At 54.6% G+C, this 15,760-nt stretch overlaps 1 protein-coding gene across 2 annotated transcripts; it reads left to right on the plus strand.

Moving 5' to 3' along the window:
- Positions 1 to 56: 56 nt before the first annotated feature.
- Positions 57 to 11,754, plus strand: RNF40 (ring finger protein 40). Of its 2 annotated transcripts, none has more exons than XM_015460380.3 (20): positions 57 to 108; positions 217 to 420; positions 835 to 1,002; positions 1,137 to 1,278; positions 1,923 to 2,129; positions 2,673 to 2,794; positions 2,916 to 3,062; positions 3,160 to 3,234; positions 4,329 to 4,448; positions 4,545 to 4,724; positions 4,898 to 5,033; positions 5,841 to 5,962; positions 6,049 to 6,476; positions 6,563 to 6,680; positions 6,802 to 6,951; positions 7,129 to 7,341; positions 7,422 to 7,547; positions 8,645 to 8,785; positions 8,879 to 8,980; positions 11,023 to 11,085. In XM_015460380.3, exons 2-20 carry the CDS (start codon positions 289 to 291, stop codon positions 11,059 to 11,061), a joined length of 2,868 nt encoding a protein of 955 aa, XP_015315866.1. In that variant the 5' UTR covers positions 57 to 108; positions 217 to 288; the 3' UTR covers positions 11,062 to 11,085.
- The last annotated feature ends 4,006 nt before the right edge of the window (positions 11,755 to 15,760 follow it).

Genomic DNA, 15,760 nt, shown 5'->3' on the forward strand with positions numbered 1-15,760 from the left:
CAATTTCGCCACATCCGGGGCTGCCCCTGGCGCCTGCGCTCTGTGCTGGGGAGGCCAGTGACGTCCGGTGGAGTCCAAGATGGCGCCCTTGGGCTGATCCTGCTGCCGGTGAGGGGCCCAGGGCCAGCGGGGCAGGGACCCTCTGGTAGGTGAGGGGGAGTTGCGTGATTGCGGAGCTCCGGCCGCCTCCACATCTTTTCGCTCTGTCTTCTGCAGGTGATAGGAGTGCAGCCTCCGCCTGCCTGACGTCCCTCGGGAGACCCTGCTCCTCTCTTCGCTGCCGCGGCCATGTCTGGGCCCGGCAACAAACGCGCCGCTGGGGATGGGGGTTCGGGGCCCCCAGAGAAGAAGTTGAGCCGCGAGGAGAAGACCACCACCACGCTCATAGAGCCCATTCGCCTGGGAGGCATCTCTTCCACGGTTCGTGGGTTCCTGCCTCAAAACTTGCTAGAACTCCCATCTGTTTTTCCTCCACATCGTCCTGAACTTAACTCCCAATTCCCCAAGCTTAGCAAGATCCACTTTACAGAACACTCTGCTGAAGGAAACCGAGGACACGACGTCAGCCTTCCCTTTACAGATAGGAAAACGGGTTCCCACAGGGCGTGTGGCTTGTCAAAGACTTCAGTAGGAAGAGGCAGAAGCAGAACATGATCCGCCTCACAACCGAGACGCTTTCTCTGTGGGTGTCTGAGCTTCGTTAAATCCTAATGGCAGTTCATTTGGGGAGGCTCCCCACTTCCATCCGTTGCATTTGCTTTTCTTGTCTTTCTCTGTGATTGGGTTCTTGGGCCCTGCTTGACCCTCTTCTTGGCCCCTTTATTTCCTTGGTAGGAGGAGATGGACCTCAAGGTTCTGCAGTTCAAGAACAAGAAACTTGCAGAGCGGCTGGAACAGAGACAGGCATGTGAAGACGAACTCCGAGAACGAATTGAGAAGCTGGAGAAGCGGCAGGCCACAGATGATGCCACCCTCCTCATTGTCAATCGCTACTGGGCCCAGGTGGATGTCGCTCTTCTTTCGAAGACCTGGCCTTGATCCAGCTGCCAATCCTCAGACCCCTCTACTAGGAAAGGAGTATCAAGCTGGGAAGCACCTGAGGGATTCATAACATTTTTGGTGCTTTCTCCCTTCAGCTGGATGAAACTGTGGAAGCCCTTCTCCGACACCATGAGAGCCAGGGGGAGCTGTCTTCAGGGACAGAGGCACCTGGAACCCAGGAGGGGCCGACACGTGATGAGACCCCTCTCACAGAGCCAGGGACTTCGGAGCTGAGGGGTAGGGCCAGAGCCCTAGGATCTGGGAAGCTTAATTAAGTTATGGGAAAGATCCTGGAGAGGAGGGGACTTTGATATTATTAGGCTGCCAAATTCCCCGCCTGCAAACACACACAATTGATTTCCTTTCTAGGCCACAAAGGGCAGTGGGTAAGAACACAGGCTTTGAAATCTGAGTGATATGGTTAAGAGTGCAATTCACATCTTGACACCTGTAGTTCAAAAAAGTATTAAATGTTGACTGTGTACTTGGCATTGTTGTAGATTTGGAGAAAACAAATAACCAAAAAGAGATAACTTACTGCCCCAACCATTAGGAAAGGAAGTGATTAAAACCACAAGAAAGACGTTGCGGGGGGGCAGGGAGGCCTGAAAGGGAGTTAGTGTGTGTGCACTTTAGTTTAGATCGGGGAAGGCAGAGAAGGCGTCCCTGAGGAAGTGATTTGGTAGCTCTCTGGCCTTAGGGACATTGCCTCCCTGAACCTTTGTTATTTCACTTTTAAGATGAGGATAACACAGTCCTTCAGATGTTGGTTGTGTTGATTTAGTAAGCTATAGAGTGCTGAAGGGCTCAGTCTGGCACTTGGTACAGAGTAGTGGTGACTGTTGCTGTTGTCCTCACGAGGATCTGTCCGTCCCTCCCAGAGCCCCTGCCAATGCAGCTGCGGCCCCCTCTCAGTGAGCCAGCCTTGGCTTTTGTGGTGGCCCTTGGTGCAAGCAGTAGTGAGGAGGTGGAGCTGCAGCTGCAGGGCCGCATGGAGTTCTCCAAGGCAGCTGTGTCCCGTGTTGTGGAGGCCTCTGACCGCCTGCAGCGCCGGGTGGAAGAACTCTGTCAGCGAGTATATAGCCGAGGTTAGTTCTTTATGCCCCCACCCCCGAGGTGCCCCAACTTTCATTTCTCTCTTCATGGTATCCCCTCCTCAGTGCTCCTAGCCCAGAGGCAACCACAGTTCCCCAAGGGATAAATCAGCCACGTTCTCAGGAGAAGGGTTAAACTGTCAGTGGGGGATCTGGCTTTGATTTCTGGAGTTGACGTCTAGAGAGATGGGTAGAAGGAGTTGTTGATACTGGGGGAGGGGTCCTCCTCCCTTGGGGCTGGAGACCTCTTGGGAGCACTTTTCACAAATCTTAGTGGCAGTTACTGATCCATCCAAGGCATAGCATCAAGGGCCAGCCTTAGTTCTGTCAGCCCTGCCCGGGCGTTCTGGGCAGATGGCTCTCCTCTCTGAGCTGGTCTCCTCCTTTGTACAGTAGGGATAAAGACTCCTGGCTTTGTCATGAGAAAGTGGCAAGACAGCTGGTGGATCACACTGGGCACATAGCAGAGTCCAGAATGAGTTAGTACTTTGACCCACTGCCCTGGACTTGGCTCTTACCTGAGCCCTGCCTTCCCAGGGGACAGTGAGCCCCCTGGTGAGGCGGCTCGGGCACGCACCCGGGAACTGGGCCGTGAGAATCGGCGGCTACAGGACTTGGCCACCCAACTACAGGAGAAGCACCACCGCATCTCATTGGAGGTGGGAGTTGGGATTTGGGGGTGGGATTGGAACCAGGACAGGGTTTGGATTAGTTGGACACCCAAGGATCTTGGGGAGCCAAGTCTGTCATCTAAGCCTCTGTCCCCTTCATTGTCCCCAGTACTCTGAGCTCCAGGATAAAGTGACATCTGCAGAGACCAAAGTGCTGGAGATGGAGACGACAGTAGAGGACCTGCAATGGGACATTGAGAAGTTGCGGAAGCGGGAGCAAAAACTTAATAAGCATCTGGCAGAAGCCTTAGAGCAGGTGAGGCTCGGGGCTGGGTCAGATGGAGCCTGAACAGAGTACATGGGGCCCTAACTTCTCTTCTCGACACCCATCTGTCCATCTCTTCTCTCCACAGCTCAACTCTGGCTACTATGTGTCTGGGAGCTCTTCAGGCTTCCAGGGGGGCCAGATCACACTCAGCATGCAGAAGGTGAGCAGCAGCATTCTTCCTGGTCCCTCCCGCAACTTCTTCTCTACTCTACCCTTGAACTTCCCCCTTAGAATTAGGGACAAACATCAGCTGTGGTCTTGGAGGTCTTTGCCTGTCTCTCACAGTGTTCTTTGTTTTATTGTTTAATATCTGTATTCAGTGAATAGTTGCTGAATACTGAACGTTAGCTACTGTGTAGAAAGCAGTTATTTTGGAGAACAAAACAGAAACCTGTCATGGAGCTTAAGTTCTAGTTGGGGGAGTTAATAAGAAGTAGGTGAATCTTATATCAGTTGATTAAAAGTCCGTCAGTCAGTTCAGTCCAGTCACTCAGTCGTGTCCAACTCTTTGCAACCCCATAGACCGCAGCACACCAGGCCCCCCTGTCCATCAGTAACCCCCAGAGTTTACTCAAACTCATGTCTGTTGAGTGTGATGCCATCCAACTATCTCATCCTCTGTTGTCCCCTTCTCCTCTCGGCTTCAATTTTTCCCAGCATCAGGGTCTTTTCAAATGAGTCAGTTCTTCACATCAGATGGCCAAAGTATTGGAGCTTCAGCATCAGTCCTTCCAAAGAATATTCAGCAGATTTCCTTTAGGATGGACTGGCTAGATCTCCTTACTGTCCAAGGGATTAAAAGTACCACTGAGGAAAGAGGTGTTGGTTGTGTTGGAGGCATTTGGCATTCTCGTTGTGTAGCTGAGAAGGGGCCTGCTGCCGCTGTCCCATTCCCTGTCCTGCTTTTGCTCTCTCACTTCTTTGTCACTGCACATTTTTTTTTTCTTTTTTTGGTGCTGCAAAGTCATTGTTCCCTGTCCTCCTTTCCTCAGCTTCCTCTTCAGGTCTTCCAGGAAGGCTTCCTTGACCCCGTCAGGTACAAGCCTTGGTTCCCAGCACTGACCGTGCAGTATTGCATTTTCTTCTACTTGACTAGGAACATTTAGGAAAGTGCCTGGGTCTGGTTTGTCCCTGGGCCTTCAGAGTCCATCGCTGCTCCACATAGGGGAGCTTGGGCAGAGCATATGGTGGGGCTGTGAGGGACGCATGCCTCATGCCCTGGCCCTGCCTCCCACTGGCCTCCCCACTCCACAGTTTGAAATGCTGAATGCGGAGTTGGAGGAAAATCAGGAATTGGCCAATAGCCGCATGGCAGAGCTGGAGAAGCTGCAGGCCGAACTTCAGGGGGCCGTGCGGACCAATGAGCGCCTCAAGGTGAGTTGTGTTTGGGGCTGGGAAGGCATTAGCCTGCAGGGTGGGCACTGAGCTCTCCTTCCTCTTGCTGAGTGAGCTCAGACATCCTGCCCCTAGGTAGCATTGCGGAGCCTTCCCGAGGAGGTGGTCCGGGAGACGGGGGAGTACCGGATGCTGCAGGCGCAGTTCTCACTGCTCTACAATGAGTCTCTGCAAGTGAAGACCCAGCTGGACGAGGCCCGCGGGCTGCTGCTGGCCACCAAGAATTCCCACCTGAGGCACATTGAGCACATGGAGGTATGCCGGTGGAACAGGGGTAAGGGTCAGGCCCTCTGGGTCAGGTTGTTCCTGGGTCAAGGGTGTCAGAGTCCGGGGTGCCTGCCAGAGATCCCTTGGGAATAAATTCCTAAGCCACTGAGGTCTGAGGTTGAGGGTGGGCTTGTGTGGGTCCTTAATGCCTCACCTCACAGAGTGATGAGCTGGGGCTGCAGAAGAAGCTACGCACCGAGGTTATACAGCTGGAGGACACGCTGGCCCAGGTTCGCAAGGAGTACGAGATGCTGCGCATTGAGTTTGAACAGAACCTGGCGGCCAATGAGCAGGCGGGTATGTGCGAGGACAGGGTTGAGGTGGGGCCTTTTGTGGGATTGCTGGGCCCTGGTGTGGCCAGATGCTTGTCCAGAGGTTAGATCCTTTCCTTTCACAGAGCCTCATTTCCCTGTGGAAAATGGGGACCCCACCACAAGGCTTAAAGATGCAGTGAGGCTTACAGCCGCCTGAGGTGGCTGATGGTGCCAACTCTGCCAGAACAGGAGCTGTCAGCCCCGTCCATGATTCTCTGGCCTTTAGGGTGCCTCTCCACTAGTTCATTTTACAAAGGTTTATTGAACATCTCTTTTGAGTCAGGCTCAGTTCTAAGCTTTGGGATTATACCAGTGAACAAAATACAAAGAATCACTGCTGTTGTGGAGCTGTGTTACAGAGAGAGAGGACAGACGACAAAGGGAAAATTGAACGTGTGTAGTAGTAGTAACAAGTATACCAAGAAAAGTAAAGCAAGGAGGGAAGGTAAGGAGGTATTAGGAGAAATGCCAGGGACATGAAACTAAGAAGACATTTGTTTAAGAAGCTAAAGGAAGTGGACTAACTTGTGAATTTACAGTTATGTGTTCCTTTGAAGGAAATCTGGAAGTATTTTTGAAATCTTCATTAGCAAAAATAACATACAGCATCAGATTATGTTTGGGTGAATTTTCTTCTGTTATCTACTGAGCTCACTCCCTCTGTATAAGGCTTCAGTTGTTCTCTCCTTCATAGTGAGAGTGACAGCTCTGGCCCTGCCTCTCCCCTCACTGAGGGGTTGGGCCCCTAACCCAGGGACCAGTCTGACCTTGGTTTCCTGTACTCCTGCAGGGCCCATCAACCGCGAGATGCGCCACCTTATCAGCAGCCTACAGAACCACAACCACCAGCTAAAGGGGGACGCCCAGCGATACAAGCGGAAACTGCGCGAAGTGCAGGCCGAAATTGCCAAGGTGAGGAGCGGGCTGCCCAGGGAAGCCCATGGCTAGGCCCCAGTGAGCATGTTTCACCTCGGCCCTGTTCTCTCTCTGCTTTGCAGCTCCGGGCCCAGGCCAGTGGCTCTACTCACTCCATCCCCAGCCTGGGCCACCCAGAGGACTCCAGCCTCAGTGCCCCAGTCCCAGGGAAAGAAGAGGGTGGGCCAGGCCCTGTTGGTGCCCCCGATACCAGAAAGGAGATGGCTTCCATGCCTGGCGCTGCCCTTACTACCTCGTCAGCGAAGAAGGAAGACGTGGTGGCCTCCGAGGAAGAGACCCAGGCCCTGACCCCCGGGGCCCAGGGACCCTCTTCCCGGGGCCGAGAACTTGAGGCCAGACCCAAGCGGGAGCTTCGGGAGCGAGAAGGGCCTGTTCTGGGACCCCCATCTGTAGCCTCGGCTCTCTCAAGGGCTGATCGGGAGAAGGCCAAAGTGGAAGAGGTCAAGAGAAAGGAATCAGAACTCCTCAAAGGTCTCCGAGTAGAGCTCAAGTGAGGCCCTGTTCTTTTCTCCCTCCCACCCGTGCCCAATGACCTCCAGCCCTACTCACCCAGCCTTCCTCCTGTGCCTTCCCCAGGAAGGCCCAGGAAAGCCAGAAGGAGATGAAATTGCTCTTGGACATGTATAAGTCTGCACCCAAGGAACAGCGGGATAAGGTGCAGCTCATGGCAGCGGAACGCAAGGCCAAGGCTGAGGTGAGGGCAGGTAGGGTCTGTGCAGAAAGGCTGCCCCCCGGGGGGGGGGGGGCAGTGACCAGAGTTGAGCCCTGGGTCAGCAGGAAGCAGTGATGAGAGAGCTCCCTCCTGGTGGTTATAGGTCGATGAACTCCGAGGCCGCATCCGGGAACTGGAGGAGAGGGATCGGAGGGAAAGCAAGAAGATCGCGGACGAGGATGCCCTGCGGCGCATCCGTCAGGCGGAGGAGCAGATTGAACACCTGCAGCGCAAGTTGGGTGCCACCAAGCAGGTGTGACCCCCACCCCACCCCCAGCTTTGAATGTTGGCATTCCTTAAACCTCCTGGTCTAGCACATGGCCGGGGTCCACTCTGTGGGTCTTTGTACAGCCGTGTTTTCCTGCGGTTTCCCCACAGTTGATCTTGTCCGTCTCCCACGTTCCGTCTTGCCCCTGCCCACTTGCTGCAGGAGGAGGAGGCCCTGTTGTCAGAGATGGATGTGACCGGCCAGGCCTTTGAGGACATGCAGGAACAAAATGGGCGGCTGCTCCAGCAGCTGCGAGAAAAGGATGACGCCAACTTCAAGCTGATGTCAGAGCGGATCAAAGCCAACCAGATTCATAAGCTGCTGCGGGAGGAGAAGGATGAGCTGGGCGAGCAGGTTCTTGGCCTCAAGTCCCAGGTAGGGCTGCCCCAGGCTTGTTAGGGTGGGACTGGAGAGGCAGGGGCTCCCCAGCACTGAGTCCCCACTCCTGTCCTTAGGTGGATGCCCAGCTCCTGACCGTGCAGAAGCTGGAGGAAAAAGAGCGAGCTTTGCAGGGCAGCCTTGGGGGTGTGGAGAAGGAGCTGACACTGCGCAGCCAGGCCCTGGAGCTCAACAAGAGGAAGGTAAGGCAGATGACCTGGGCCAGAGCCTGGCTCTGCTGCCCTACGCAGCCCCGTTCATGTCTCAGACACTTAATGTGTGCCAGACCCTGTGCTGAGGACTTGCCCTGTTGGGTCGTGTTTCGCCTTAAAGTAATCCTACAACAGTTTTCATCATTATCTCCTGTTCTGTAAGGGAGAAGGCTGAGGTTTAGGGAGGTAGTTGACTTGTTCAAGAGAGAGTGGAAGTGGAATTTGGGCCCAGGTCTCCTTGACTCCACAGCCCATGTCCTGAGCACTGCACTAGCTGTCTCTGTTACATAGTTGTATTAATCCTAAGAAATGTCTCTAGCTCATGGTAGTTGTTGTTCTGAGGGGAACAGAATCAGGAGTGACATCACTCCTCCAGTTCATGGTAAAGGCTTAACATTGACTTTCATCTTTTTTCTCCTCTGGGCTTCTCTCTGTTTGGTTCATTCGTTTAAGCAATGTTAGTCATGCTTTTGCTGGGTACCAGGACTGCACTGAGTGCTGGGGAGATCACAAGAACAAATCACCTCTGCTGGAAGTGGGAGCTTCCAGTTATGAGGGGCAGAGAGCAAGCCGATAATCACACAGATTAAGCAACACTGTTTCAGATCACAGCATGTCTTTCTTTGTTTGGCCGCACTGCATGGCTTGTTAGACCACGGCAGTGAAGGCCCGGAATTCTAACCACGTAGCCCCCCAGAAACTCACAGCATGTCTTATGAAGGAAATAGAACTGTATGAAAGAAAAACAGAAGAACCTCTCTCAGGAGGTGACATTTGAGCTGAGGCTTCAGGGAGCCGCAGAGAGAAAGTCTCTGTGTTGGGGGAGTTGAGGGGAGCAGAGTACGCTGTGGAGGCTCAGAGACAGGAGAGAGGGTTATGCAGGTCAGGAGCCAGAAGTGCTGGGAATGAGGAAGACAAGGTGAGGCTGGTGGGGTCAGGAGACAGAATCAATTTCAGTGAAGATATTGGACTTATCCCAAGAGCAGGAACCACTGGACAGTTGACATAAGCGTCTTTGGGCCATGGCTCCACACGCTTGGCTCCCCAAGGGCCAGCTGTGCCCCTCCTCACCATTCCACCCACCTCAGGCCGTGGAAGCAGCCCAGCTGGCCGAGGACCTGAAGGTGCAGCTTGAGCATGTGCAGACACGGCTGCGAGAGATCCAGCCTTGCCTGGCTGAGAGCCGGGCTGCGCGGGAGAAGGAGAGCTTCAACCTCAAGAGGGCTCAGGTGTGTGGTTGGCAGGGAGTGGAGGCGGGGGCGGGGCCAGCAGGTTTGGATTGAGGACCCTTGCACTCAGCCTGCCCCCTTCTCCTGCTTCAGGAGGACATCTCCCGGCTTCGGCGCAAGCTGGAGAAGCAGAGGAAGGTGGAAGTTTACGCAGATGCTGATGAAATCCTCCAGGAGGAGATCAAGGAATACAAGGTAGGGCTGTCGAGCTAGGTTGTGCTCCACGAACCTGGGAAATCTCAGACTGGGGGTTGGTGAAGCTCCAGGGGGTAGTCCAGGGAACCCAGAAATAAGGTAGGATAGCAAAACCTGGGCAGAATCCATTGTGGAGAATCAAGAGAGCTCTCAAGTGTGGTGCACATATACTGCATGCCAGATAGAGTGCTGAGTGTGGGAGGACTGGGACCTATACCTGGCCTTGGGTCTCTTGAAACTGACAGTCTGGTGGAGGAGGCAGCCAAGTAATTCTTTTCCTCTGAGTGATGAGCAGTGTGATGGCAAAGGCCAGAGGGGTTGGGGGCAGTCAGGGGAGGCCCTTAATAGCTCTGGGCGTGGTGGGGAGGGGGGCACGGTCAGCCGACTTCCTGAAGGAATAGCCTCCAGAGGAGAACTGCAGAGGGATTCAGCGTTGGCCATGAGGAATGGAGATGAAAGGGTCCAGCGAAGGGAGAGGCAGAGGTGGAGGCCCCTAGTTGAGAGAGGCATGCTGGAAGCACAGCTGGACAGTGGTAGTTAAAAGGACAGAACCTGGGCTTTTAATAAGTCACAAGCCTGGGGGGTGGGGAGGGGGTGTTGGGCAGTGTCACATCCTGAAGGTTAGTGAGCCAGGTTGAGATTCTTGGTTTATTCAGTAGTCATTGTGGAGACATCCAAGGGTTTTAGACTGGAGAGTGACATCTCAAGGATATTGAGGATGAGGTACTTACTTGTGGGACTTCTTGGGAGGCTGTCTGGGAGGACAAAGCAGAAGGGCTGGTGTGGAAGACAGAGGCTTTGGGGGATTGTCAGCAGAGGTGAAGGCAGAAGCCACGTGGAACTGGTCACTCAGGGAGGGCCTGTGGCCTGAGACGAAACGGGTCATTTTCCCTGAGCAACCTCAAAGCTTAAATAATGGACAGAGGAGGGATTTCTCTGGTAGTCCAGTGGCTAGGACTCCACACTCCCAATTTCGGGGTCCTGGTTCAATCCCTGGTCAGGGAACTAGATCCCACATGCCACAACTAAGACCCAGCACAGCTAAACAAATAAATAATTTTTTAAAAAAGAAGGAAGGAGAGCCTCGTAGAGTGAGATGACTGGAGAAGTTTCAAGCAGGCAGGGGTGAGTGAGTCAGAGCACCAAGAAGGCACATGAAGCAAGTGATGAAAGATACCTTTTGCGTTTGACAGTCTTGGTGGAAATGGTTATTGGGTAGAGGTGAAGGTCAGATCACCTAGACTCACCGGGAGTGGAAAAGACTGAGGGTGAGTCAGTAAAAAGACAACCTTTTGGAGCAGTTTGGCCTTGTAGGGGTGGAGACAGCTGAAAGGGGAGAAGGGAAGGACTTTGGGAGAAGTTACAGACTGGAGCCTGTCAAATTCTGGTGAGTAGGATTCTGAGAGCTAGAGAAGAGGTGATACTTGTGTGGAGTGGCTGAGGTGGTGCACTGGGCTGGGATTTCAGGCAGGATAGAGAAAGATTATTGGGAATGCTGTGTGGAGGGAATTTCCTATCTGGAGTAGGAGGTGAGACCTTTCGGCAGGTGGGAAATTTCAAGGTAAGAGAGATTTATAAAACCTCCATAGAGAGAAATGAATCAAGTGGCCCACAGCAGGATCTCAGGGGAGCACCAGGGATGGGCCCAGTTGAGGGTTGAGAGCAGCAGATTTCTAGTGGCACTGCCATGCCCAGCTGTGACTTAGCAAGTAGAAGGTAAACAGTCAGCTTAAGCCAGGATTGGGGTTTTGCCAAAGAAGGCTAGTGGGGCAAGGGATGAAGCCCCAGGGCAGAGGAGCTCAGGCTGGAGCCTGTGGGTCATTGACCTTTAGCAGGGACTTGTGACCACTGGGCATCACCACCCAAGTTAGAGTCTAGACTGTTCCTATCTAGTTTTGATAGTAACTAGATAGTATCAGGCTGGGCTCCCCGGCCTGTTTCCTCATGTGGAAAGTGCTTATCCCTACCTCCCAGGGCTATCGTGAGAGTTTGGTGCAGCCTGCTGTGGGGTGGTCTGAGTATGAACCATCTCTTGCTGTCAGCTTGGGATCTGGGCACTGTCAGGACTGTTCCTGAGTTGACGCCTTTGCCTGGCCCAGGCGCGGTTGACCTGCCCCTGCTGTAACACCCGCAAGAAAGATGCAGTCCTTACCAAGTGCTTCCACGTTTTCTGCTTCGAGTGTGTTCGGGGCCGCTATGAGGCCCGCCAGAGGAAGTGCCCCAAGTGCAACGCCGCCTTTGGTGCCCATGACTTCCACCGCGTCTACATCAGCTGAACACGTAACTCAGGGGACTTTGGAACACCATGGACCCTGGGGGCTGTGCCTCCAGTCTCACCCCACCCCACATCCAGCGTCCCCCACCTTCCATTCTGGACCCTGTGGGCCCAGCCCCTCCCCACATGGTTGGTTCAGGGGCCCTAGTGCATGCTAGTGGGTGTGGGATTAGCCAAGCTCAGTTCCACCTTTTCCCCCTAGGTCAGAACTCCAGCCTAGGGGGCACTTGCCCTGCAGGAAAGGTCTGCTGTGAGAGCCCTGAGGGGCCCAGAGCACTCAACGAAACTTGCTGGCAGCTGGCCCTAACCCTTCTCCAGCTTTTTCCACAGCCCCATCCCAGCCAAAAAGTGGAAATTCCCCAGGCTGTGACCTCCCACACAAGTGGAGGCTCACTACCTACTTAACACACTCACAAGTTAGGACCAGGGTTGGTCAGATCCCCAGCTCCTTGCTCTGAGACTGGGCCCTGGGGCCCAGGGATACTTTCCTTCACTCTCTGCTCCCCAGACCTGAGCAGACCTTCCCTTCTGTGGAGTTGCTTGGGCTCTTTGGTCCTATGCTAAGAGCATCCCCTTGGTGGGAGCACTGTCCTCTTCTGGGAGGCTCCAAGTTCGCTGCAGTCACCTTGCACTCATCTGGGGAGTGAACCAAGATCATCAGTTTCTATCCTAATCAGACCCCTCCCAATCTCTCCTCCCTTCCCAGGCCCGACTTCCCAGGTCTGTGCTGGGTCCCTCACCCTGACCCTGCTTTCATCCAGGTGGCCTTTAGTGGAGGCAGAACTTCCCATAGGGAAAGGGACAGACTAGCCCACTGTGCCAACTTCCAATCATTCCAGGTAGAAGAGCTTCATCTAATGCCCCGTGACTGAGCCTGTACCTATATGATGCTTCCTGTGCTGTCTGCCCAAGCAAACTCTATGGGCTATAAGGGCAGTCCAAGGGGGTCTGGGAGGTGGAGCTGCTGACAGGTGCAAGGGTCCACTCCGACCCACAGCCCCTGCTCTAGATATGTCTTGTATAGGCTGTTTTGAATAAACGTCCAACCCTCAGCCTATAGTCCAGAGCCAGGCTTCCTGCCCTAAACGCGGTCCCGGATTTTGGCTGTTAAAACTTAACTCCCAGAGCCTCCCAGGCTGGCGAGTGAACCTAGAGGGCCTGCACAGATCAGACCCCACCTCGCCACCTGCTTATTATACTGTTGTCCATGGTCCCAGACTGGGCCCGTGGGAGGGGCATGTCTGCAAGGAGAAGCGTCGTGGTCAGCACTCAGCCGCCAGCTTGCTCTCCTGTTCCCACCAGGAAGAGCCGACTCCCTGGATCGGCTTGCCACCCGCCTCCCCGCGCCTGCGATCATTGGCCGCAGGGAAGCCGGGAGCTCCGAGCTGCATCCTGGGAAATGTAGTCCCATGTTTTCACCTGGTGGCAGGTCCTCGGAGACCAGGCCTGTACACCCAGTCTGGGCCATGTCTCCCCAGCGGCTTCGCCCACCCCTCCCCTTCGGATGGACAGACAGGACACCTCAGCGGGTGACTTCCTTCATTGGGACTTGCACCGTCCTCTGGCCATGTTCTCGGGAACCGTGTCTAGCGGTGCTTGTGGCTTCAGTGTGCTGTCGGGTCCGCACTCGGACCCTTCACCGAGGCTGTGCTGGGCCTCGCGCTCGGGACGGTGATGACCAGGCTGGGTGCTGACGCTGGAGCTGGAACTGGAGCCATGGCCACGGGAGCGGCCGCCGGTGTGTCAGCAATCACCCCCTTGCGCGACCCCACAGCCTTATCAGGAGTCGCACCTTCGCTGGGGCCAGCGGCCTTGTCAGCCTTCGGGCTCCACCTGGCGCCCGAGGTTTCGGCGGGGCCGCAGCGGCTGGTCCAAGTCGGACCCGAGACGGAGACGCGGGCTACATTGACTTCCGGTGCAGGGCTGCCGGCTGTGGGCGCGCTCGCCGAGGCACGAGCCACGGCGGGGGATGGCATCGGGCCGCCGAGGAAGTGTCCGCGGCCCCCGGCAGTGGTGGCCAGGGTGGGGAAAAAACGCAGCATATTGCATCATAGAGATGCCGTCTGGCTCAGAAAGGAGCGCTGCAGGTCGGGGTCAGCCAATCCTTTGTGAGCTCTATCCTCTTTCCCAGGAGTCACCTCCACGTGGGCTCCTTATCAAATCCAAGTGACGACGTCACTTCCCCAAATATCTCTCTTAAGCAGTTTCCATATCCGGGGGGAGGGGGGAGTCTTAAAAACTCCCAGTCCTCATGCTTAATAGACACCAAACCACTTTCTCAAGCTTGCCCCCAAGGGAGTGGGATAAAAATCCCAGAATTGTGGGAAGAGCAGGCACTGATGCTGCAGGAGGAAGAGTAAGTTCTTCACAAATGTTGGTTTTAGAATGAGCCTGCCCAATACCGGGGAGATCTGCCATAAGAGTTGGGCAGGCCCTTCCCCGTCAGTGTGCTTAATCCCTTCCAAGCACCAGTAAACTCAGTGTCTGCGATACCCTGGGCTCTTGGGACAGGGAGGTCAAAGCTCCTCCTGGCCCAGTCCTGATCTTGGCTGGCCTGTGTGGGTGAGCAGATGTTGGCCATAGTGGCAAAGGTACCTGTTTTAGCCAGGTTCCAGTGAGATTGGCCACAGGTTCCAGGGGAGCATTTGACTTCAATCACTCTTCTTAAGAGTGGAGAAGGTGGAGAAGGGAATGGCTATCCACTCCAGTACTGCCTGGAGAATTCCATGAACAGAGCAGCCTGGTGAGCTACAGTCCATGGGGTTGCAAAGAGTTAGATACAACTGAGTGACACACACACTAAATGTTTACATCAAAAAGCAAAGCTCTGAAACTTGATTAAAAAATAAGTAACACTTCCCTTGGGCTCTCTGGTGCTACACTCTGCTATATTATTTACCAAATTGCTACCATTTATGGCCAGGGTTGGAGGATGGGGCTAAGATCATGTCACTCGCCTTAATTCCCCTTTCCCCCAATGGTGTCCTTATCCCGAAGTTACTCCAACAAGGTACTCCACAGTCCAGCCTCTGCTCTCTCGCCTTTTCTCAGTTCCCACCCCACTATGCTCTTAAGCTGACACCTGTTATGCATCCTCTATCTCCCACCCCACCCCTAATCCCGACACTCACAATTTCCTGTTCCTGCAGCCCTCATCCTTCATGTCACTGCCTCTAGCCAGTTTCCTGCCCCGCTGCTGTGGCAGGTACTATGCCTGGATCCAACCCCTTCTGCTAAGTAAGAACCAATGGGGAACCTACCTGGTGGTCCAGTGGCTGAGACTGCACTCCCAAGGCAGGGGGCTCAGGTTCGATCCCTGGTCAGGGAACTAGATCCCACATGCCACAACTAACAGTTTACCTGCTGCACCTAAGACCCAGTGCAGCCCAATAAATTAAAAAAAAGAATCAGTGGGCTCCAGTGTCTGTTCTTCCTCTGGAGTCCCCTCATTTTACAGAGGACTCCTATGCTGATGGACCTCAGTGTCTCCAGGAAATATAGAATAGCCTTCCTTATTCGCTTCTTCATGAAATCAATTCCCTCTTCTCTTTCACCCTTCCCCACCCCTTGCTTTCCAGATGGAGAAGGGAAAGGAGAGACAATTGAGCCTGCCTTGGGAGTTGGGGTTAGAAAGACAAAGGGAAGGTGTGGAGACAGCTTCCTGGCTAGGGCAGGAGGCCCCCAGCAGACTGGGGCAGAGGCAGGCACTGGGTTAGAGCTGCCTCAAGCAGTCACTTGGGCCAGGGCAAGGTTTAGGCCCAGGAGATAGTGCTGAGGCAAGCCTGCAAGGAGGATTTGGCGGTGCATCCCTGCCTGACCCAGACGATGTGGAGCCCAGGCCAGGCCCGGGCAGGCCCAGGGTGGGGGAGGAGAGGCTTGGTTGTACACAGAGCTTGCTCCTGGTCATTCTGGTTTCCTTTACCACCTTGCAATAGATCTTAGGTAAATGGCAGCCTTCTGTTAGCCTCAGCCTCTCCACACATTGGGGGCTCATGGGCTACATCCTGAGTTAGATGACGAGCTAGGTCTCCAACCACTTCTCTTCAGGGTCTAGGGGGCTCTGGTCTGGAGGAAGGGTTGGACACAGTCCAGGACCCAGGAGAACCAGGGGAGGCGGCTGCCAGCTTCTGGAACTAAATCTGGGCGCTGTGCCTCGTGGCAGTCTGCAGAGGGTGTGGGCGTCATGGCCAGAGAGGGCTCCCTGGGGCAGCACAGCTGGCCCTGAGCCAGCCCAGTGCGAGTCACCAGGCTGCCACCCAGAAGTCGGCATGCTGTGCTGCTTGGCTCTGCCACCTTCTCAGCACATTTCTCCCCGTCTCCCAAGAGGATAGATTTTAAAGCTATAAACCCTCAGGCTCCCACCAGCAAGCACTGGATGGAGATTTCCGGCCTCTGGGAACAGGGCTGGGCTGAGCTTTTGACTTACATGTGGACCCTGCCTTGGCAAAGAACGGGCTCTCTCAGCTTGCTCTGAATTTGAAAGAGAAGATAGGAAAACACCTGGG

Source organism: Bos taurus, chromosome 25 (genome assembly GCF_002263795.3).
Source record: "Bos taurus isolate L1 Dominette 01449 registration number 42190680 breed Hereford chromosome 25, ARS-UCD2.0, whole genome shotgun sequence".
Lineage (NCBI taxonomy): Eukaryota > Metazoa > Chordata > Mammalia > Artiodactyla > Bovidae > Bos > Bos taurus.